Source organism: Eleutherodactylus coqui, chromosome 12 (assembly GCF_035609145.1).
Source record: "Eleutherodactylus coqui strain aEleCoq1 chromosome 12, aEleCoq1.hap1, whole genome shotgun sequence".
Lineage (NCBI taxonomy): Eukaryota > Metazoa > Chordata > Amphibia > Anura > Eleutherodactylidae > Eleutherodactylus > Eleutherodactylus coqui.
This window is the reverse complement of record NC_089848.1, coordinates 1,342,175-1,366,409: the sequence shown is the minus strand read 5'-3', so window position 1 is coordinate 1,366,409 and position 24,235 is coordinate 1,342,175. Positions and strand designations below refer to the sequence as shown.

The window sequence follows — 24,235 nt, the reverse complement described above, 5'->3', positions numbered from 1 at the left end:
TGAGGGTGGAGCCTAATGCTACCTGCCCCCTCCAGCCACCACATGCATTCTCCCGTCCAGGGCTGTCTGTCTACAGGCTGTACGGATGGCAGCCATATTGTGGCATCCTCGGACAACACCTTTAAGCCAGATTCCCACACTGTTTGGGCCCCACATTTAGCGCATGTGTTGGGAGCTGCACCCTACATGTATCACTGCCTTCGGCTGACGCTATAGGTCAGTACGGCACATTCTGGCGGCGACAAGCTGGTTTTTATATTGTTTAGCTCTTGCAGTAAATTATTATAATTATCGTATTTTAGGGTAAGTTCCAACAACATTTAGAGACTACATTTAGCAAATACAGTAGGTTGAGAAATAATCCTTTTGGTTTCTGACAGGAAAAAAAAATCCTGTAAATCTGCTTCAAGTGTCTTCAGGAAGAGAACTTGGACATTTTAGACTCATACAGACTCCATCAGGGTTATGGCACAAAAAATTCCACAGGCCATGGGGGCTTCACTACTGGAGGGCTTCAGGGGGTTCCTATCACTCAACACTGGAAGATAGAGGGGGCCCTATCACTGAACATCGGGGCACAGAGGGGGTCCTATTACTGGAGGGTCTCAGGGGGTTCCTATCACTCAACACTGGGAAGATAGAGGGGGCCCTATCACTGAACATCGGGGCACAGAGGGGGTCCTATTACTGGAGGGTCTCAGGGGGTTCCTATCACTCAACGCTAGGATATAGTGGAGGCCTATTTCTGAACATAAGAGCACAGGGGGCCCTATTAGTGAAGGGCCTCAGGAAGTTCCTATAACTCAATGCTAGAATACAGTGGGGCCTATCACTTAACAAGGGGAGACAGGGAGCATAGAGAGCACTGTCACTAAGCGTGGGGGCACTAATACTGAGCACTGGGGAACATTTATCACCAGAGGATACTGTTAAAAATGCATCTGTTTGGAACACACCTATAAAAAAGCTACTGTATGCACTATATATAATTTACATTTTAGGCAAAATCTCCCAGACCTAATAGCGGTATATTGTACAAGTGGCCGTATGTGCAGCCCCCTAGTGGGAATAAAAAACCTATAAAGTTTAATAAAAAAAATTAAAATACAAAAAAATGCTATCTATATATATGGGCCTGCACATACGGCCACTTGTACAATATACCGCTATTAGGTCTGGGAGATTTTGCCTAAAATGTAAATTTCTCAACCTCATGGATGACTCTTGATTTTAATCTCAATTTCTTTTTCTACATAAACTGAAGACTAAATGAAAAGAGAATTAATTGTTTTCTTTATATAAATAACTTCAAACCTTTAAAGCGGTTGTACCACAATGTGCCGCCGCTCCCTACGCTCCCTACGCACCGTACCATCAGTGAGGGTCTGACCACTGAGGCTCCCACCGCTCCTGCTGCACAACTACCACTCACTTCATTACAGTCATGTGGGGACCATCATTCTGGGGGTCCTAATGGTTGGACCCCCAGGAAGGGGTATATGTATGGGAACTGTTTCTGTAAATGTTCGGCCATAGTGGTTAAGGATAACTTTAGATTTTCCCCACCATTTTCACGAACCATACCTTGTATCTGCTGACACGGCCTTATGGGGAACGGCGTTCTGCGGGACGAGTTGTATTTTTTTAATGGTACTATTTCATGTAAAATCTAATGGATTGCAAACCCTTTAAACACGTTTAACTTCCCAGTCCAGGATCATCTTTTCTTCTGGAGCAGCAGATCAGGTCTCCCCTTCTACTCCTCGTCATGTTACAAGGTCTGTTTAAGGGGGGTACAAGGTTGGACGCTGACGTGAAGCCAATCCACCCTCTAACAGGGTTTGCTGCTGAGACATTGTAACATCTCCAATTTGCTGCGCTCCTTTTTGAGTCCTCCGTGTAGATCTTTCTACTTTTTGAGGCTTGGACATGCAATAATCCTGCACTGCAGTGTCCAATGCCTGCTAGTTGTACACAGTCTTATTAAGACTCCAGCAAACTTAATAGACTCCCACATGACAGACCTGGGAGCCTTTGGTTAGCCCCCAGCCGCCATGGTAAGTTATCAGCATCCTAGAGTTGGGGTGACGGTGAGAACTCTCTGTATAACCACTACAATGATGTGGCCACGGCATCTGAGGGGTTAAACTACTAGGACCTGAGTTATGGCCCATCCTAGCTGTGGCAGCAGAGCGTCAGCTGTATACCATATTAGACATCTGCTGCGAATACTGCCAGACCAGCTCTGCTCCCATGTCAGCGCCATACACTAAGGACGCTTGGCATTAGCTACATCGTGCCGATCCTGCAGAAGGAAAACATTTTGTGCTAAAGGGTTAAAGTATAATGTTAGTCACTTTACGGATTTTCAAACCCTTGCAATAAAATAAATTAATTACTACCTCATTCAATTTGGGGTTCTTTGTTTGGCTCTTCAATCCAACATAAACTAATTGCTGCAGCTGAAGTTATAAGTTATACGATCTGTCAGAGCCGGACAACAAACTTCAAAGGGACTAAGAGTTTGATTGCTCAAGCATAAAGACAATTGTAATAAAGTGCGTTCAAAATCAGAGTACAGCCCTGCGCCAAAACAGGAGATCACTGGTAGCGCCACAGCCCTGCGCCAAAACAGGAGATCACTGGTAGCGCCACAGCCCTGCGCCAAAACAGGAGATCACTGGTAGCGCAGCAGCCCTGCGCCAAAACAGGAGATCACTGGTAGCGCCACAGCCCTGCGCCAAAACAGGAGATCACTGGTAGCGCCACAGCCCTGCGCCAAAACAGGAGATCACTGGTAGCGCCACAGCCCTGCGCCAAAACAGGAGATCACTGGTAGCGCCACAGCCCTACGCCAAAACAGGAGATCACTGTTAGCGCCACAGCCCTGCGCCAAAACAGGAGATCACTGGTAGCGCCACAGCCCTGCGCCAAAACAGGAGATCACTGGTAGCGCAACGGCCCTGCGCCAAAACAGGAGATCACTGGTAGCGCCACAGCCCTGTGCCAAAACAGGAGATCACTGGTAGCGCCACAGCCCTGCTCCAAAACAGGAGATCACTGGTAGCGCCACAGCCCTGCGCCAAAACAGGAGATCACTGGTAGCGCCACAGCCCTGCGCCAAAACAGGAGATCACTGGTAGCGCAACAGCCCTGCGCCAAAACAGGAGATCACTGGTAGCGCCACAGCCCTGCGCCAAAACAGGAGATCACTGGTAGCGCAGCAGCCCTGTGCCAAAACAGGAGATCACTGGTAGCGCAACAGCCCTGCGCCAAAACAGGAGATCACTGGTAGCGCAACAGCCCTGCGCCAAAACAGGAGATCACTGGTAGCGCCACAGCCCTGCTCCAAAACAGGAGATCACTGGTAGCGCCACAGCCCTGCGCCAAAACAGGAGATCACTGGTAGCGCAACAGCCCTGCGCCAAAACAGGAGATCACTGGTAGCGCCACAGCCCTGCGCCAAAACAGGAGATCACTGGTAGCGCAGCAGCCCTGCGCCAAAACAGGAGATCACTGGTAGCGCCACAGCCCTGCGCCAAAACAGGAGATCACTGGTAGCGCCACAGCCCTGCGCCAAAACAGGAGATCACTGGTAGCGCCACAGCCCTGCGCCAAAACAGGAGATCACTGGTAGCGCCACAGCCCTACACCAAAACAGGAGATCACTGTTAGCGCCACAGCCCTGCGCTAAAACAGGAGATCACTGGTAGCGCCACAGCCCTGCGCCAAAACAGGAGATCACTGGTAGCGCCACAGCCCTGTGCCAAAACAGGAGATCACTGGTAGCGCCACAGCCCTGCGCCAAAACAGGAGATCACTGGTAGCGCAACAGCCCTGCGCCAAAACAGGAGATCACTGGTAGCGCCACAGCCCTGTGCCAAAACAGGAGATCACTGGTAGCGCCACAGCCCTGCTCCAAAACAGGAGATCACTGGTAGCGCCACAGCCCTGCGCCAAAACAGGAGATCACTGGTAGCGCCACAGCCCTACGCCAAAACAGGAGATCACTGTTAGCGCCACAGCCCTGCGCCAAAACAGGAGATCACTGGTAGCGCCACAGCCCTGCGCCAAAACAGGAGATCACTGGTAGCGCAACGGCCCTGCGCCAAAACAGGAGATCACTGGTAGCGCCACAGCCCTGTGCCAAAACAGGAGATCACTGGTAGCGCCACAGCCCTGCTCCAAAACAGGAGATCACTGGTAGCGCCACAGCCCTGCGCCAAAACAGGAGATCACTGGTAGCGCCACAGCCCTGCGCCAAAACAGGAGATCACTGGTAGCGCAACAGCCCTGCGCCAAAACAGGAGATCACTGGTAGCGCCACAGCCCTGCGCCAAAACAGGAGATCACTGGTAGCGCAGCAGCCCTGTGCCAAAACAGGAGATCACTGGTAGCGCAACAGCCCTGCGCCAAAACAGGAGATCACTGGTAGCGCAACAGCCCTGCGCCAAAACAGGAGATCACTGGTAGCGCCACAGCCCTGCTCCAAAACAGGAGATCACTGGTAGCGCCACAGCCCTGCGCCAAAACAGGAGATCACTGGTAGCGCAACAGCCCTGCGCCAAAACAGGAGATCACTGGTAGCGCCACAGCCCTGGGCCAAAACAGGAGATCACTGGTAGCGCCACAGCCCTGTGCCAAAACAGGAGATCACTGGTAGCGCAACAGCCCTGCGCCAAAACAGGAGATCACTGGTAGCGCCACAGCCCTGGGCCAAAACAGGAGATCACTGGTAGCGCCACAGCCCTGCGCCAAAACAGGAGATCACTGGTAGCGCCACAGCCCTGCGCCAAAACAGGAGATCACTGGTAGCGCAGCAGCCCTGTGCCAAAACAGGAGATCACTGGTAGCGCAACAGCCCTGCGCCAAAACAGGAGATCACTGGTAGCGCAACAGCCCTCTGCCAAAACAGGAGATCACTGGTAGCGCAACAGCCCTGCGCCAAAACAGGAGATCACTGGTAGCGCCACAGCCCTGCGCCAAAACAGGAGATCACTGGTAGCGCCACAGCCCTGCGCCGAAACACTAGATCACTGGAAGCGCCACAGCCCTGGGCCAAAACAGGAGATCACTGGTAGCGCCACAGCCCTGCGCCAAAACAGGAGATCACTGGTAGCGCCACAGCCCTGCGCCAAAACAGGAGATCACTGGTAGCGCAACAGCCCTGCGCCAAAACAGGAGATCACAGGTAGCGCCACAGCCCTGTGCCAAAACAGGAGATCACTGGTAGCGCCACAGCCCTGCTCCAAAACAGGAGATCACTGGTAGCGCCACAGCCCTGGGCCAAAACAGGAGATCACTGGTAGCGCCACAGCCCTGTGCCAAAACAGGAGATCACTGGTAGCGCAACAGCCCTGCGCCAAAACAGGAGATCACTGGTAGCGCCACAGCCCTGGGCCAAAACAGGAGATCACTGGTAGCGCCACAGCCCTGCGCCAAAACAGGAGATCACTGGTAGCGCCACAGCCCTGCGTCAAAACAGGAGATCACTGGTAGCGCCACAGCCCTGCGCCAAAACAGGAGATCACTGGTAGCGCCACAGCCCTGCGTCAAAACAGGAGATCACTGGTAGCGCAACAGCCCTGCGCCAAAACAGGAGATCACTGGTAGCGCAACAGCCCTGCGCCAAAACAGGAGATCACTGGTAGCGCAACAGCCCTGCGCCAAAACAGGAGATCACTGGTAGCGCAACAGCCCTGCGCCAAAACAGGAGATCACTGGTAGCGCCACAGCCCTGCGCCAAAACAGGAGATCACTGGTAGCGCCACAGCCCTGCGCCAAAACAGGAGATCACTGGTAGCGCCACAGCCCTGCGCCAAAACACTAGATCACTGGAAGCGCCACAGCCCTGGGCCAAAACAGGAGATCACTGGTAGCGCCACAGCCCTGCGCCAAAACACTAGATCACTGGAAGTGCCACAGCCCTGCGCCAAAACACTAGATCACTGGAAGCGCCACAGCCCTGCGCCAAAACATGAGATCACTGGTAGCGCCACAGCCCTGCGCCAAAACAGGAGATAAACACAAGATCACTGGTAGCACCACAGCCCTGCGGCAAAACACAAGATCACTGGTAACACCCCAGCCCTGCGCCAAAACAGGAGATCACTGGAAGCGCCACAGCCCTGCGCCAAAACACAAGATCACTGGTAGCGCCACAGCCCTGCGCCAAAACAGGAGATCACTGGTAGTGCCACAGCCCTGCGCCAAAACACAAGATTAATGGTAGCGCCACAGCCCTGCGCCAAAACACTAGATCACTGGTAGCGCCACAGCCCTGCGCCAAAACAGGAGATAAACACAAGATCACTGGTAGTGCCGCAGCCCTGCGCAAAAACACAAGATTACTGGTAGCAACACAGCCCTGCGCCAAAACAGGAAATCAACACCAGATTACTGGTAGTGCCACAATTCTGTGCCAAAATAGGAAATCAACACAAAATTAATGGTAGCACCACAGCCCTGCGCCAAAACAGGAGATAAACACAAGATCACTGGTAGCGCCACAGCCCTGCGCCAAAACAGGAGATCACTGGTAGCGCCACAGCCCTACACCCAAACACAAGATCACTGGTAGCACCACAGCCCTGCGCCAAAACAGGAGATCACTGGTAGCACCACAGCCCTGCGCCAAAACAGGAGATCACTGGTAGCGCCACCGCCCTGGGCCAAAACAGGAGATAAACACAAGATCACTGGTAGTGCCACAATTCTGCGCCAAAACAGGAAATCAACACAAAATTACTGGTAGCGCCACAGGCCCGCGCCAAAACAGGCGATCAACAAAAGATTGCTGGTAGTACTAAAGCTCTGCGCCAAAAAACTAGATTACTGGTAGCACCATCCCATGCACCAAAACAGGAGATCAACACAAGATCATTGGTAGCACCACAGCCGTGCGCCAAAACAGAAACATGGAGGTGGTTTATACATGGAGATGGTTTATACATGAGGTGGTTTATACATGGAGGTGGGTTATACATGGTGGTGGTTTATACATGGTGGTGGTTTATACATGGAGGTGGGTTATACATGGAGGTGGTTTATACACGGAGGTGGTTTATACATGGAGGTGGTTTATACATGGAGGTGGCTTATATACGGAGGTGGTTTATATACGGAGGTGGTTTATACACGGAAGTGGTTTATACACGGAGGTGGTTTATGCACGGAGGTGGTTTATGCACGGAGATGGTTTATGCACGGAGATGGTTTATACGTGGAGGTGGTTTATACGTGGAGGTGGTTTATACGTGGAGGTGGTTTATACGTGGAGGTGGTTTATACATGGAGGTGGTTTATACATGGAGGTGGTTTATACGTGGAGGTGGTTTATACGTGGAGGTGGTTTATACGTGGAGGTGGTTTATACGTGGAGGTGGTTTATACGTGGAGGTGGTTTATACGTGGAGGTGGTTTATACGTGGAGGTGGTTTATACGTGGAGGTGGTTTATACGTGGAGGTGGTTTATACGTGGAGGTGGTTTATACGTGGAGGTGGTTTATACGTGGAGGTGGTTTATACATGGAGATGGTTTATACATGGAGGTGGTTTATACATGGAGGTGGTTTATACATGGAGGTGGTTTATACATGGAGGTGGTTTATACATGGAGGTGGTTTATATACGGAGGTGGTTTATACATGGAAATAGTTTAGACATGAGGTGGTATATAAATGGAGGTGGGGTATACATGGAGGTGGTGTATACATGGAGGTGGTTTATACATGGAGGTGGTTTATACATGGAGGTGGTTTATACAGGAAGGTGGTTTATACATGGAAATAGTTTAGACATGAGGTGGGGTATACATGGAGGTGGTTTATACATGGAGGTGGTTTATACATGGAGGTGGTTCATACATGGAGGTGGTTTATACATGGAGGTGCTTTATACATGGAGGTGCTTTATACATGGAGGTGCTTTATACATGGAGGTGGTTTATACATGGAGATGGTTTATACATGAAGGTGGTTTATACATGAAGGTGGTTTATACATGAAGGTGGTTTATACATGGAGGTGGTTTATAAATGGAGGTGGTTTTTACATGGAGGTGGGTTATACATATACATGAAGGTGGTTTATACATGAAGGTGGTTTATACATGAAGGTGGTTTATACATGGAGGTGGTTTATACACGGTGGTGGTTTATACACGGTGGTGGTTTATACACGGTGGTGGTTTATACATGGTGGTGGTTTATACATGGTGGTGGTTTATACATGGTGGTGGTTTATACATGGTGGTGGTTTATACATGGAGATGGTTTATACATGGAAGTGGTTTATACATGGAGATGGTTTATACATGGAGGTGGTTTATACATGGAGGTGGTTTATACATGGAGGTGGTTTATACATGGAGGTGGTTTATACATGGAGGTGGTTTATATATGGGGGTGGTTTATACATGGGGTGGTTTATACATGGAGGTGGTTTATACATGGAGGTGGTTTATACATGAAGGTGGTTTATACATGAAGGTGGTTTATACATGAAGGTGGTTTATACATGAAGGTGGTTTTTACATGGAGGTGGGTTATACATATACATGAAGGTGGTTTATACATGGAGGTGGTTCATACATGGAGGTGGTTTATACATGGAGGTGGTTTATACATGGTGGTGGTTTATACATGAAGGTGGTTCATACATGGAGGTGGTTCATACATGGAGGTGGTTTATACATGGTGGTGGTTTATACATGGAGGTGGTTTATACATGGTGGTGGTTTATACATGGAGGTGGTTTATAAATGGAGGTGGGTTATACATATACATGGAGGTGGTTTATACATGGTGGTGGTTTATACATGGAGGTGGTTTATACATGAAGGTGGTTTATAAATGGAGGTGGTTTTTACATGGAGGTGGGTTATACATATACATGGAGGTGGTTTATACATGGAGGTGGTTCATACATGGTGGTGGTTTATACATGGTGGTGGTTTATACATGGTGGTGGTTTATACATGGTGGTGGTTTATACATGGAGGTGGTTTATACATGGTGGTGGTTTATACATGGAGGTGGTTTATACATGGAGATAGTTTATACATGGAGATGGTTTATACATGGAGATGGTTTATACACGGAGATGGTTTATACACGGAGATGGTTTATACACGGAGATGGTTTATACACGGAAGTGGTTTATACACGGAAGTGGTTTATACACGGAAGTGGTTTATACACGGAGATGGTTTATACACGGAGATGGTTTATACACGGAAGTGGTTTATACACGGAAGTGGTTTATACATGGAGATGGTTTATACATGGAGATGGTTTATACATGGAGATGGTTTATACATGGAAGTGGTTTATACATGGAGATGGTTTATACATGGAGGTGGTTTATACATGGAGGTGGTTTATACATGGAGGTGGGTTATACATGGGGGTGGTTTATACATGGGGGTGGTTTATACATGGAGTTGGGTTATACATGGGGGTGGTTTATACATGGGGGTGGTTTATACATGGAGGTGGTTTATACATGGAGGGGGTTTATACATGGAGGGGGTTTATACATGGTGGTGGTTTATACATGATGGTGGTTTATACATGGAGGTGGTTTATAAATGAAGGTGGTTTATACATGAAGGTGGTTTATACATGGAGATGGTTTATATATGGAGATGGTTTATGTTCGGATGTGGTTTATACATGGAGGGGGTTTATACATGGAGGGGGTTTATACATGGAGGTGGTTTATACATGGTGGTGGTTTATACATGGAGGTGGTTTATACATGGAGATGGTTTATACATGGAGATGGTTTATGTACGGATGTGGTTTATACATGGAGGTGGTTTATACATGGAGGTGGTTTATACATGGTGGTGGTTTATACATGGAGGTGGTTTATACATGGAGGTGGGTTATACATGGAGGTGGTTTATACATGGAGGTGGTTTATACATGGAGGTGGGTTATACATATACATGAAGGTGGTTTATACATGAAGGTGGTTTATACATGGAGCTGGTTTATAGATGGAGCTGGTTTATACATGGAGGGGGTTTATACATGGAGGGGGTTTATACATGGAGGTGGTTTATACATGGAGGTGGTTTATACATGGTGGTGGTTTATACATGGTGGTGGTTTATACATGGAGGGGGTTTATACATGGAGGTGGTTTATACATGGAGGGGGTTTATACATGGAGGGGGTTTATGTACGGAGGTGGTTTATACATGGAGGTGGTTTATACATGGAGGTGGTTTATACATGGTGGTGGTTTATACATGGTGGTGGTTTATACATGGTGGTGGTTTATACATGGAGGGGGTTTATACATGGAGGTGGTTTATACATGGAGGGGGTTTATACATGGAGGTGGTTTATGTACGGAGGTGGTTTATACATGGAGATGGTTTATACATGGAGATGGTTTATACATGGAGGTGGTTTATACATGGAGGTGGTTTATACACGGAAGTGGTTTATACATGGAGGTGGTTTATACATGGAGGTGGTTTATATACGGAGGTGGTTTATATACGGAGGGGGTTTATACATGGAGGTGGTTTATACATGGAGGTGGTTTATATACGGAGGTGGTTTATACATGGAGATGGTTTATACATGGAGGGGGTTTATATACGGAGGTGGTTTATACATAAGTTTATTTTGCATATGTCTTGTCAATCTGTATCACATTCTGACAGATCCATATGGGTTTTGGCCCAAAGTAGTCAATAGCTTGAATTTTTAAAAGCAGCTGCATTGATCTGAGATAGTAACATAGTAACATAGTTTGTAAGGCTGAATGAAGACAATGTCCATCTAGTCCAGCCTGTCTATCCTCCTAAGTTGTTGATCGAGAGGAAGGCGAAAAACCCCAAGAGGCAGAAGCCAAATAGCCCTTTTGGGGAAAAATTCCTTCCCGACTCCCTAATGGCAATCAGACTGTTCCCTGGATCAACCCCTAATAGTTCCTACCTGCCTGTATACCCGGATTAATAATTAACCTAAGATTTATATCCTGTAATATCACAGAAAGACATCAAGTCCCCTTTTAAAGTCCTCTATGGTTTATACATGAAGGTGGTTTACATCACCACGTCCTCAGGCAGAGAGTTCCACAGTCTCACTGCTCTTACAGTAAAGAACCCTTTTCTGTGTTGGTGATGAAACCTGCTTTCCTCTAGACGTAGCAGATGCTCTCTTGTTACCGTCGCAGTCCTGGGTATAAACAGATCCTGGCAGAGATCCTTGTATCGTCCCCTCATGTATTTATACAGAGTTATTTGGTCGCCCCTTAGCCGTCTGTTTTACGGGGTGAATAATCCCAGTTTTGGTGCCTCTCTGGGTATTCCAGTCCCTTCATTCCATGTATTAGTTTAGTTGCCCTCCTTTGAACCCCCTCCAGCACTGTAACATCTTTCCTGAGCACCGGTGACCAGAATTGTACACAGTATTCCATGTGAGGTCTGACAAGTGCCTTATATAGTGGAAGGATAATGTTCTCGTCCTTCGCCCCTATACCTCTTTTACTGCACCCCAAGACTTTATTAGCTTTTGCAGCAGCTGACTGGCATTGTTTACTCCAGTTTAGTCTATAGTCCACTAGTACCCCCAGGTCTTTTTCCATCTCACTTTTCCCTGGCTGTACCCCATTAAGATGTATTAAATGTTTTGTTTATTTTTTTAGTATCTGCATTTCTGCAACATTACAAAAACTGAGTGAAATAAATTAGTCCTTTACGAAGAAAAATGCAACAAAGACGGATAATTAAATTGACTATAACAAAAACTAATCCAATGTATAGCAAAAGAGAACAAAGTGTAAAAGAAAAGCTCCGTGTTGCAGATGCATAATCGGTATTTTCACATGCAGCTTTCCCCTGAGCCTGTGAAGCCATAGGACGCAGTTTCAGTCCACGTGTGTATATTCCACGCACAGCCCACGGACCTATTCTAGGCTGTGAGGCTACACACAACCCTTCTTAAGGAATCAGTGATCGCTGCATGTCTTCTGCCCACCTGCAGGGTGCACTGTCCGTGCTGATCAGACAACACATGCAGGGGTGTCCGGGGCTGTCTGAGAAACACACCCATGTGAATAAGCCCTATTAGGCGGTAGACCTTTCTATCTAGAAGGAGCTTCAGAGCTTCCAGCATAATACTGTATAACATCTGGATCTCGCTGGGTCTATGCAGACAATGTGAAGCGCGAACCACCATAAAGTATTTAGAACCTACCTAGATTATAAATACAAACTAGTATTAAGGCGGTCATTCACTTTGATCATCTGGGAGACTCACAGACCAGAATTGGGTCAGACTTTCACTGAGAAGTAACTCTTTGACAATCCGTACCTTCTTTAATCTGGAGGCGCCGGCGCCGGAGCGAATGGCTTCCAGCAGAGCATCTCTTGCATTCACTGGACTGTTTAAAGAGACTGCTGGTGACTTGGGTGCTGCGGGCGCTACAGCTGGTGGCGGCGCAGGAGGTGGAGGGAACGGCGCTGAAGGAACTGAAGCTCTTGTCACAAATTCATGATCTTGCTGCAACGTTTCTTTCCTCCTTAATGTCTGCAGCTCCTCAGATGCAGCAGAAGGAACCTGGATGGAATTCACAAACAGAGCATGAATGTACCCGGACACCTACAAAGCAGTGTTATTGGCTTCTACTACTTGAGTGGGGACCATATAAACAGCGCTTCTACCCACGCAGGTCTACAGATCTGTACCCATCATGTATTCTAGGACCGCTGCTCCTACTCCCTCGCACGCATCCAGCATTTACTACTTTTATTTCCTTTCAGATCTTCACGGATCTTTGCATGAAATGTAGAAACTGAAATACATTCTTCTGCATTACATGCAGGACTTTGTATCCACGAGCAGTTAAACACTATATTTACATGCCGACATTCCCTGAATACATCATAAAAGCGCACATTTGACAATCAGGCGGAGTCTCAAGGACATCGGATGCAACTAAATAAGGGCTTTATTAGTAGCATGCGCTATCTAGTCAACCGAAAACAGAGACACATGTACAGAGGAATTATAGGCAGGGCACCCAGGGCATACAGCCTGGGACCGTCACCAAAATCAGCCCTGCCCTGCTTCTGCCATAAGCCTGCACTCTGCAAAGATACTGCCTGTCCTGGAAGAGGCGGAGTATCTGCTGCGACAACATAGTCACATGACCGCTGCTGCAGCCCGTGTTCTCTTACAGTGGGAGACTGGGTAGGTACCAGAGAGGACTGAGAGAGAAGCCTATCAAACTGTCCCCTACTGGCTGTAGTGTTATCTCCACCTCTCCATCACTGGGTGCAGCATTTCCGCCGCCTCTCACAGTGCTGCTGAACCTGTGCCTCATACGTACAACGCTTCTCATTAAAGGGAATCTCTCACCACCTTTATGCCACCCTTTTTGAGCGCAGGCATAAGGCAGTGACAGACATGCCAATTGAAGTGATATGTCTGCTGTGAAATAGTTTGTCAGAAACCTACATTTTATCAGTAACAGCGCTGATATTGCCTTAGCTAAACAATATTTAAAACAATTGAAAGACTGACAGTTTTAGCAATCATTTTGCGTAAAGTGTTAATGGACACTAATGTCCATTAACACTTTATCAGCTTCATTTGCGTGTTAAAGGGCCTCTGGAAGCTGTTTGCAGAGCACAGCATGTGCTCTGAGCTCTGCACACAGCTCCTTTGTTCTCACATGGGCTGTTGGCAGAATACAAAGCAATCTCTGACTCCCGTGAAGAACACAGCGTGCGGTCCCTGTTATCTTCTCTTCGGCTGAACAATGGTTTTCAAGCTCACCTTAAAATCCTCATTCAGAGGAAAAGTAAATAATGGCAGCGTTTACATGCAAGGATGATCGCTCACCTGCGGTCGTTTGACCAAATTTGGAGCGATAATCGTTGCATGTAAATGGGCCTTTAGTCTTCAGCCCATGAATATCTAGGACCTCTTTATGCAGTCCTGCATGTGTGCTGCTACTGATAAGATGTAACTTTCTAACAGACTACCTCACAGATACACAAGGCAGACATATCGCTGCAATCAACATGCCTTACGTCTGCATTGTGGCGGCCCGGGGGTTGCATCTAAATTGCAGCCTGTCAAGATATTGTATTGAATAGATTTCATGAGAAATTTACGTCCTTAGCCCAATTTGGGCCCATCTGTAAATGGTAATAAGGGACCTTTCCCACGGGACGGAACAGGGGCGCACGACACGTCCAAATCCGCAGCTGGGAAATTCCATGGCAAAATCCACAGATCTCACTGCGAATGTTGATGGGAATGGCTGCGGGTTTGGATGTGTCGTGCGCCCCAGTTCCGCTCCGTGGGAAAGATCCCCTATTAACATTCACACACGTGCCCAAATTTAAAGCCATTTTCAATTCCGCATTACAATTTGCAGGTAACCTCTGGATTTGGTGTGGAATACTGCGGCTTGCGGTGCGTCCAGTTTCCTAATTCTGGCCGGTGTGGGACCCTGCGCCGACTCGAAGCACGGACACTGCATCTCATTAGAGATCTTTATTCTATTTTTGCATCGATACAGATTAAGAACGTTTCTGTACAAATCTATTGCAATGAAACCCAACGTAATGCGATACATTAGTACGCTGCAGATTGGGGGATGCTTAGAGCATGGCCACTTTATGAACCCTGTGCAGCATCTTCTCAGCTACTGATACACTCTACATATAATAATCGTCTGCTTCCTTAGGGGTGAACGCCCCAGGACGGAATCCTACTGCGTTTACCGCGGCGGAAATCCACGCGAGAATTCTGCAGCTAATAGATTCTACTGAACCTAATAACGTTGTGCCTGCCAACGCTCACTTGGGGAATTCTAACGCAGATTTCCGCAGTGGGAAATAAATTGCGGCATGTTCTATTTGACGCGGATTTACGGATATAGCATATTAATGGAGACTGCGGAAATCCGCGATCACTCGCAGGCACCATCATGTTTTTAATAGTGGTACTCCCGCGGCATAATTCTGCAGGCGTATGCCGTAACGCCCGTGGGGATGAGCCCTAAAGGGGTATAAGCGGAGTTCTGTACTCTATTGCCATCACTCCCACAGACTTTGAATCGACTGCGCACTTGTTTGGCTGAAGTCTCATCCAGCAGTTATCACCAATCTAGTCGAGAGATTATTACCTATTGTCAGAATAGCCCTTTTACTTCCTTAAGGAAGGTCATCCTAGCGAGACCCTTTAGCAGTGATCACTGCATTTTACAGCTATTGACTCGCCTACATGAAACACTGCGGCAGATTCTTTGTAGCATGGCTGTAAATGCAGCAGTTACGGTAACGCTGCAGGGATCGGCGCCACCACTTACCTTCTTAAGTCTTGATATGCCATTATGAGCTCGAATGGCTGAAAGTAATGCAGATCTTTCATTCTCCGGCTCAGCAAGCCTCCTTTCTCCTCCGTCCGTCGGGGAGCTCTAATGTAAACACATCAGTTTGGTCACAATGACATTAGACTTGCAGATCAATAAAACAAATAGATTTTTTTGGAAAATTGAGTCAAAATGTAAAGCGCTTTGATCACATAGTGGATCTCAGGTGGTTTCTCCTTTAATGGTCTAGACTTCATAGACAATATGACAACTGGTGGCTGATTTATTGCTAAGACTAGACCCCCTGTCCACGGCCGTGATGGAAGATCACCTTCTTCCCCAACGTCATTAACATATCAGGATCTGATGATATGATCACGTTTAGTTAACCCACAAGATCATAGTGGTGAATATGGCCACAAGGGAGGAGTAATTCTGAAATGTTAGTAATATCTGGATTCCAGATCATTGAGCGGACTGCTACGTCCTACATAGACTTCAACAAGTGTTTTTACATTTGCGTTATATGTATGTCTTATTAAAAGATAGATTGAAGCCGGAGATCCTACAATAAACAATGGATTACCTGAATTTTCCGAAGCTTTTCTTTGCCTTCCCCGGACTGAATGGCTCCCATTAGGGCACTATGGAGAGAGGTATCCTTCTGCATAGGCTTCTGTGAAACTGGTCGGAATCTTGCCTTAGGTCCAAAAATATTACTGCTGCCGGGACTGTCTGGTTCATCAATGACTGTCGAGGGTATAACATCCACATTCTCGTGGGTCCCTGCAGTAGCGGGTGCTGATCTTATGGGGAGAAGTGAATTGGCTTGTTCTATCTTAACAGACTTTTCTCTGACAGCTTTTAAGAAGGCATTGGACGGCAGGCCAGATATTGGTCGAGAAGCAGCGTAAGGCTCAGCTGGAGGCGCAGAATGTATGTTTGTCCGTTTAGTTACAGTCGTACTTCTCAGAATGCTTTGTGATCCACTGAATCCATTCTGCTCAGACAAGGATTTCCCCCTTTTAATAGCAGTAAATTGCTCGGAATCAGAATGTACTTTAGTCGTCGGCTCCACTTGGAGACCTGCAGACATTGGTTGGCCATTACTGGTGATGAAACTGTTCTTCACATCTACACTTATCTCTTGCGGATTCATCGTTTTAACTTCTGCTTTTGGCTCCTGTGCTACAAAGTCTCCATTGCTTTTTGAAGAGTTGCTCCTGTTCTGTACATTTGTATCCAGTTTGGCCACTGAAGTTTGAATGGATTTGTTATTTAGCGGTTCTACATACTTGGTTATAGCAGATGCAACATATTGGCTAGATGTTCGCTTAGAGGATTTCAGAAATGACAGATCATTCCTCTCCTGGTTCGGCTGCTCAATAATGATCACTTTTTCTTGTGAAGCAGTCAACAACTGAGCCGGTTTGGTCCTTTGTGATCCATTAGGCCTGTCATTACCTGCAGCTTGCAGGTCAGCTTTCCCCTTACCTGTGCTCTCAATAATGGTCATGTTTTCGCCTTTTGCAGAGTTCCAATGCTGGATTCCATTAGATTTGCTAGAAGCAGCTGGTCTTGCCAACGACACTTCCGTTCTTCCCCTGCTTGTATTTTCCACTATAATCATCCTTTCCTGAGAAGCCGCTGATCTTGTTAGCATCGGTTTATGAGCGTCATTTACCTTATTAGCGGGCATCTGTTGGCCTAAACCCATAAATGACGTCGAACTGACTTTATTGTCTGACGCTTGATTTGGCTTATAACTTTTCATGGGGGCCAGCTTTTTGACAGTTGGTTCTTTTGATTCCACAGCTTGCGATTCCATAGAACTTGATCTCCAGAACTCTTTAGCTCTTTCCAAAAGAGGCTTCTCCAGAAGACTCCCCTCCGTGTCATTAGCGAAGGCATCTTGTACATGGTGTTTATCAAATGAAGACTGGGGGCTTATTAGATTCCCCAGATCATCTATCTTGATGGCACTGCTTGAAAGGGAAACGTCTCGGTCATATTGTTTTATATCTCGTTTGGGTGGAACAACCGTGAAAGTAGTCATGCCGACTTTGGGTTCGTATGTCTGCTGACGCCACAGCACCGGTTTAGTGGACTCTTTGTGTTCTGGCATGATGGCGGGTATTTCTTTGGTTGGTCTGGCTTCTTGTGATACTTTGATGGAAGGAGCAGCTATTACTATATCAGATGATAGACTTTCCTTAGCAGTGTATTGCTTCTGAGGTGCATTAATAATGGAGTCAGTTAGACTTGATGCATAGGGATTTTGCACATATTCAGATTTCACTTCTTGTGAAACAGATTGATGACTTTTGTATGTTATACTATTGATATGTTTTGGTTTCTCTACTTCTGGAAGTACATCAACTCCTCGAGTGTTATCAGTGTCAGCAGACTGTTGTATTGTGTTGTATTCCTTCACAGGCGCAATGTTGTGTGTATTGTACTTTAACGTGTACATTTCTGGAATCGCATCTATAACCGTCACAGGAACAGCCGCATTGTGGTCCCCGGAGTCATTATAATGACTCGACTCTTCTCCCACAGGGCTTGATCGAGCACCAATATGACTGCTCTCTCCAACGTCTCCATCCTCCATGTCTGTAAAGTAAATAGAATTACTCCACTAGTCAATACAAGCAGGTCACATTCTAAATCCGTAAACGTATTGCCTATTTCTGGGACCTTATGAAAGTTGAAGTACAGCAGTGAAGGTCCTCATGTAGATACACAACCTTTAGCTGTCTTGATATCGTCAGTCACCCCATTAAGGCTGACAGTAACGGTCACACGGCCCATCTAGTGGCCCTTACTATTATTTCCTATACGTCTTTCTTCTAGACTCGATCTATTCCATGTTATATCCACTTCCTGCTGATTCTGCAGCCACGTGACCTGCTGGAGGCGCTCTCCAAGCATCTACTGGTCTTACAGTAAAAGTATATTTTCGGACATTGCTTCTGATCTCTCCCACAACTCATTTCAGATTACGTCTCCTTGTGGTTAGTTCTTATTTAAACTCTTCCTTCCTGAACCTCATCTAATGCGGTAACAGATTTAGACATTTTGGTCATGCCCCCCCCCCCTTCCCAAAGTCTGTACAAATTAAATGGGTTGTCGGTTAGCTGAAAACATTTCACTGCTTCTGTTGTCCGATTAGAGTCATTTAAACATAGGATTAAGTTTTACATTTCTTTATGATCCCCCAGTCACATGATCGGTATCCAACGGTCCTTGCAACTACATTATCTGTCTGCTGGTCACATGGGCTACTTTATGGTAACTCCGCCCTCTCAGGTACAGCTGGCTACAATGCCCTGTACTTGATGATCCTTCCACCTGGGTGGGCGGGGCTACCTGTAGAGTAACCCATGTGATCAGCTCGAGTGACTTCTTCCTAGTCATGCATTCTTGAATGAACAGCAACAGCCTTATCCCAATATATATATATATCCATAATGACAGTTATTCTTCTATCAGGGATATATGTGAAATCACATTGAATTCCCCTCTTTACGGATATTGGTCTCTAGCAGCATTAACACCATGGAATGGCTTGCGGGTCTATGAGGGATCTATGGGCCGTATATGAAGGCATTATAGCCACATTATAGCCAAAGAGTTCAACAGCCACGAATGTGCAGTTTAGATCCGACAGACGCTGAAGGATCTGATCACATTGCGTTTCGGCGATCCGTCAGGAATATATGTTTAATACAAAGGAAAGTATTAAAGTGCGCGTTCAGTATAACTGGGGAACATGCTTCAGAAGTGAATGTTTTTGATGACGTCTGACCGCCCTTACATTTGTGCACGATGGTTTGGTGGCCAGTATGGCAGTCTGCACGCCTTCAGACATTTCACATACCCATTTTTTATCAAACGCTTTGAAGAAAAAAAGTGTCCAATTACAAAACTTCATTAAGTAAAAAAGTCTACAGTGAAAAAACCGACAGAAACCTGTAGAAACCTGTAGAAACCCATGGCGGTCCATCTAACGCGTAGGTCTGCTGAAGGTGGCATGCTTGTATAGGTTGTATACGGCGCAGTACGTGACGCCAGCGGTCCACAGATTACAGCTGGACCTCGGCAGTATTAGTTACCTTCGGAGTCTTCCTCAAGCTCCGCCAGCGTCTGCTGAAACTGCTGGGCTATAAAGTCTTTTTCACCCCCGTTCTTGACTAGAGCCACTTCATCTTCTGCTCGGAGGGACCTGGAAAACATTGTGTTCATTGACAGTTATAGTAACCGGCGTGTGAAGCACGATGACTAAATGTGACCGCTATCTAACACCGGGGACAGCCCTGCCATAGCAGCAGCTAGTGGGGTGTAGCGGGCACACGGTCATGGCTGAGGCGGTGGGAGAAACATACTAGCACCCCGGGATATCAGCATCTACACGCAGCTCCGCTAATATAGCTCCTCCTCACATTGGCACGTCTTGCTTCTGTCACCCAGACATGTACGGAGATGCAGAGCATTTCTTCTTTTGGCTTTAATTGTCAACTGCAGGAGGAAGAAACTGTTTGAGGAAACTGGGATCAATATTGAAGCGGCTCTGGTTTGTCGGCTGATCAGATCTCTGATGCGGCCAGAGAACATGATGGTCAGCATATCCCGATGTGTAAATGTGGGACGCGCCGCCGACAGGGATGAAGCGTGAAGGGGACGAATGCCTGTATGACTGATCGTTGGTCCCTCAGATCTACTGTTGCGGCTTCTGAAACAAGCGTTGGTCTTGTCCATCGGTGCGCATCAAGTAGCTCACAGCTGACCACTTTACATTTCCCTAAGCGAACCTCTGGCAGAAGGTGTTGGAACTAAGTAGATGAAGTTTCTAAGCAGGGGGTTACACGGGGGCTTTGCTCATTAACATGTTGAGTTCCAAGCACTTTTATACCCCATTTACACTGACAGACAATCGCTCAAAAGTCACTTAAACGGCAGTTTGAGTAATAGTTTTGAGTGATCATCTTTGCACACATCTATAGTAGCCAAGTAGCTACTTAAGAGCTGTGGGGGCGCAGCGGGACACCGCTGCGGCTGCTAATAGAACAATGCAGCTGTTTTGCATAAGCAGGACACAGGCAGAGAGAATCTTATCAGCGCAGCCAGCTGTGATAACAGCCAGCTCCACTGTTAACAGCTGATCACTCAGTTCTAGCACGAAAACTGCACGATGTCCCTGCATTTAGACAGAACGAGAATTGCTCAAAAGATTCTTCTTGTGTCTAAATCAGCCTTTAGACTGCTCCCTGCGCGGCCCAAATCATATTTAGATTTTATTGTTTTTAACCAATATATTATATATCTGACAAAACATTTCCTATTAGAGGAAACTTTCACCCATTTTTGAAACATACCCATCGCCCACTTTCGGGTGCAGTGGCCCTCAAAGTGTTCAACAAAAGCAAACAGTCACTGAGACGTCTATCCCTCTTAAGGCTGGCTGTCCACGGGCGAGGTGTCATAGCGAGATCCACGGCGATAAATCGCACACATGACACGCTTTCATAGGGTAACTATGGAAACAGCAGCCTGCTGCACACAGGCATAGAATCGCAGCGATTTTCCGCTCACGTGATTAAAATCGTAGCATGCCGCGATTCTCTGCGGTGGGCCTATCATTAATATAGGCTCATCACGGACACCCGAGTGCTACCAATATTCTGTCGTGGCTGTGGACAGGCGGCCTAAGAAAGAACTGGTTAGTGTGAAGCATGCAGGCATCTTCAGAGGAGCACACTATAAAAGCATTGTTAACCCCTTAAGGACGGGGCCTTTTATAATGCTCTAACGTATCTATCCACAGGACTGTTTCAGGGCTCGTTGCTGTTTTGCAGGACAGGATGTATTTTTCAGTGGAGCCATATGAAAGCCTGCAGCAAACATGGCTGATAAAGGATTCCAGGGGTCGGTATGATTACTGCCACAACAAACTTATGGCGCTTTTTTTCTGTACAACTTTTTAAATATCCTAATATAACAAAATAAAGCATTTTCTGACAGCCACCACTAGGCTATTTCTCTGTTAACGCAGTTGCGTGCGGCTCGGCCTTCGTAGGACGTCCTCCGGTCTCTATTGGTACCATTCTGGAGCACATATGATGTTTGGATCGCTTTTCATGACATTTTTTTGGAGATGGGGAGATCAAAAAAGCGCAATTCTGGCGTTATTATTTTTGCTGATGGCGTTCACCGAGTGAAGTACATTAATAGGTTGGACGTCTATGGATACAGCGATAACAAATAGGTTTTTTTTATTATAGATATGGCAAAAGGTTTTTTAAATAATTAATAAAACTTCTTTAAACTGCTTTTTTTAGTCCCCTGAAAGGACAAGAACCTGCGGTGGTTTGATCGCTCCTGCAGTAGGATGTAATATAGTATTACCATTATACCGCAAATTGACATGCATGGCTTGATAGGCAATCTGCGACGGCAGCCCTGGTAGCTTTCAGAAGGCCCCCAGTTATCATGGCAACCGAACGACACCCTGTAATCTCATCGTGGGGGGCCGCTTGGGACCCCTGATCATCGATCCAGGCACTTAAATTCTGCTGTCAGAATGGCATTTAAAGGGTTAACAGCTGCGATTAGTGGCGCGGCTGTGGGTGCTGACTGTAAGAAACAGCTGGCCCCCGCTTGTTTGTAAATGTGCGACCTGGAGCATTAATGGGTTAAGGCTGGTGATACATTTATCCAAGACTGCTGCTTCTCTGTTAGAATCACTCCAGGAGCACAAAAACCGAAAGGACCGAAACAATGAAAATGACCGCTGTGATGGACACAGATGGGAATGGAGGGTTCACTCACACGGTGTCTTGTCTTGTATCTACTACTGGTTTGTGACATAGAGCACACTAGAAATAATAGTTACAAGCATCAGAAATAGCCGCCTACTTAGGCTCATGTCTACAGAAGTGTTCGCGGCGCCACATACAGGGGAAATGCTGACCATTTTCAACTGTGGAATTGCCTGCTAAAATCCACAGCTCTTCTCAGTCCGAGCAACATGGATGAGATTTCAAGAAATGTCTTACGCACGCCGTGTGAACGGACCTACAGAATACAGCTTGTTTCAGGTCACGTTTTAGAATACACGACTGAAGGAGTTCATGAAAGTAGCCCTTATTGTGGCCGATATGGGATGTGCGTCCTGCAGCCTTCACTGCTGGTATCTCTATTCTCGGGCTTCCCTGAGGCCTCCACCCTAATGCCACATAAGAGCCCATCTCGCCCTGCAGCGACATGACGCTCTCGTTAGGGAGCAGGTCCAGATATCCAGGAGGTTTTGCCCAAGGACCCAAGAGTTACATCCCTGAATGCGGATCTCCCAGCGGGTCAGCTGGTTAACCATCCTAAATACTGGGAGGCGGTGGGAAACTTGGGCTGCCCTATAACTATGACCACTTGTAGAGCGCTTAGCTTTTCTGTGGCCTTAGTTTTTGTAATGGAGCTTGAGAATATGAGAAGGTAAAATGTACAAAACATATCTGAAACCTCTGGAAGGCTTAAAACAGACATACGATAAATCCGGGGAATGGATTTGGCAGCAGGCTGTGCAGAAACATGCTCTCATGTGTCAGGGCCCACAAGGACGGAGAAGGAAGCATTTCTTTCCGATAATGAATTCCTGACATGCAGAGCGTTTAACACTGGAGCCAATTGTATTGTTGCCAAGATCTGCACTCCACTGCAGGAGACCCGCTGGAGACCTCGGGGAAGTAGTGGCCACAGTGTGACGGCAGGGCGCTGCTGCAGCTCCACCGCTCTGTTCACAGGCCACCGTTTAATACTTTGGTTCCATCAACTTCCTAATTCATGCATCTTCCTCATAACCCTGAAGAGAGTCCATGTCTACAATATGCTAACGCACAGCTGGAATGGTGGAGGTCTTCAACAACCCAACAACAGGGCTGAGCCATGTGAGCGCACCTCTCATTGTGATGGCAGGAGCAGCCGGCTGATATATAAAAGGTCCATGTAGTGACAGCATTCCCCTGCGGGTCTCGGAGTCGCGGCGCAGCATTTTTCACTGCACCGTTTTTACAAGCTGCCATGACTGGATGGCGTCTGTAGGCCAGCGGGGTATGAAGTGCGCTACACACAAACCTTTCTGTTTTGTGGCGTTTTTCCTCGCTTTGCGTTTTTTGGGTCCATGCCATTTTTTCTCCAAACACAACATGTTTCTCTATAGAAAAAAAACTGCTCAAAAATTATTGTAAAACGCCTGAAATTCCGGGCATATTTACAACCTAAAAACACCATAAAATATATAAAAGTATCAGTTTGTCAGCATGATTTAGCTTTAAGGAGGACCTGCCCCTCCACCTGGGAGCACAGCGGCGGGCGGCTGAAGGGCTTATATACCGCTATATGGGGCCGCCTCCACCTGATGGAGCAGGGGCCCTCCCAAGTGAGCGCAGGCACACTCAGCGCTGCCAAACGCTCGGCTCGAATTTGCCCTCTGGAATAATATCTGTATTATTCTGCTACCATGTTTAACATATGAAATAGCAGAAACTACTTCCCAATAAGTCGCTCTACTACTCCCTCGTGTTACATCTGCCTCATATCTCAGCTAATCAGAGGCAGGGCTAGAATATAGGGTATGAGCCCCCCTTCCCCAATGAAGGAGGAAGTATTACCACCGCTGAACAATGGCGCTTTACTGCAGTGTACAGTGAAGAAGGGGCTTGTGGCGGTTCAGCCTGCACTAGTGAAAGGGCAGCGGATATAAGAAGGAGAATAGCTTCAGGCCACGTTCACACAAGCGTTCGTAAACATGGCCTTTTACTGAACGCACCCAGCATCGCAATGAGTGATATAGTGCGTCAAAAACTAGATGAAAACAGACAGGGTGAACCTCCTT

The 24,235-nt window shown here is 47.0% G+C and overlaps 1 protein-coding gene across 3 annotated transcripts in view; it reads right to left on the bottom strand.

The window, feature by feature from the left end:
• COBL (cordon-bleu WH2 repeat protein) overlaps positions 1–24,235 on the bottom strand; it is a 305,079-nt gene that overhangs the window by 2,505 nt on the left and 278,339 nt on the right. For all 3 annotated transcript variants that reach the window (XM_066584546.1, XM_066584547.1, XM_066584545.1), the window contains 4 exons: positions 19,464–19,573; positions 15,935–17,961; positions 15,346–15,453; positions 12,336–12,581 (listed from right to left, as the gene is read on the bottom strand). In XM_066584546.1, coding sequence (XP_066440643.1) covers positions 12,336–12,581; positions 15,346–15,453; positions 15,935–17,961; positions 19,464–19,573 — 2,491 coding nt within the window. The remainder of the gene's footprint in view (positions 1–12,335; positions 12,582–15,345; positions 15,454–15,934; positions 17,962–19,463; positions 19,574–24,235) is intronic.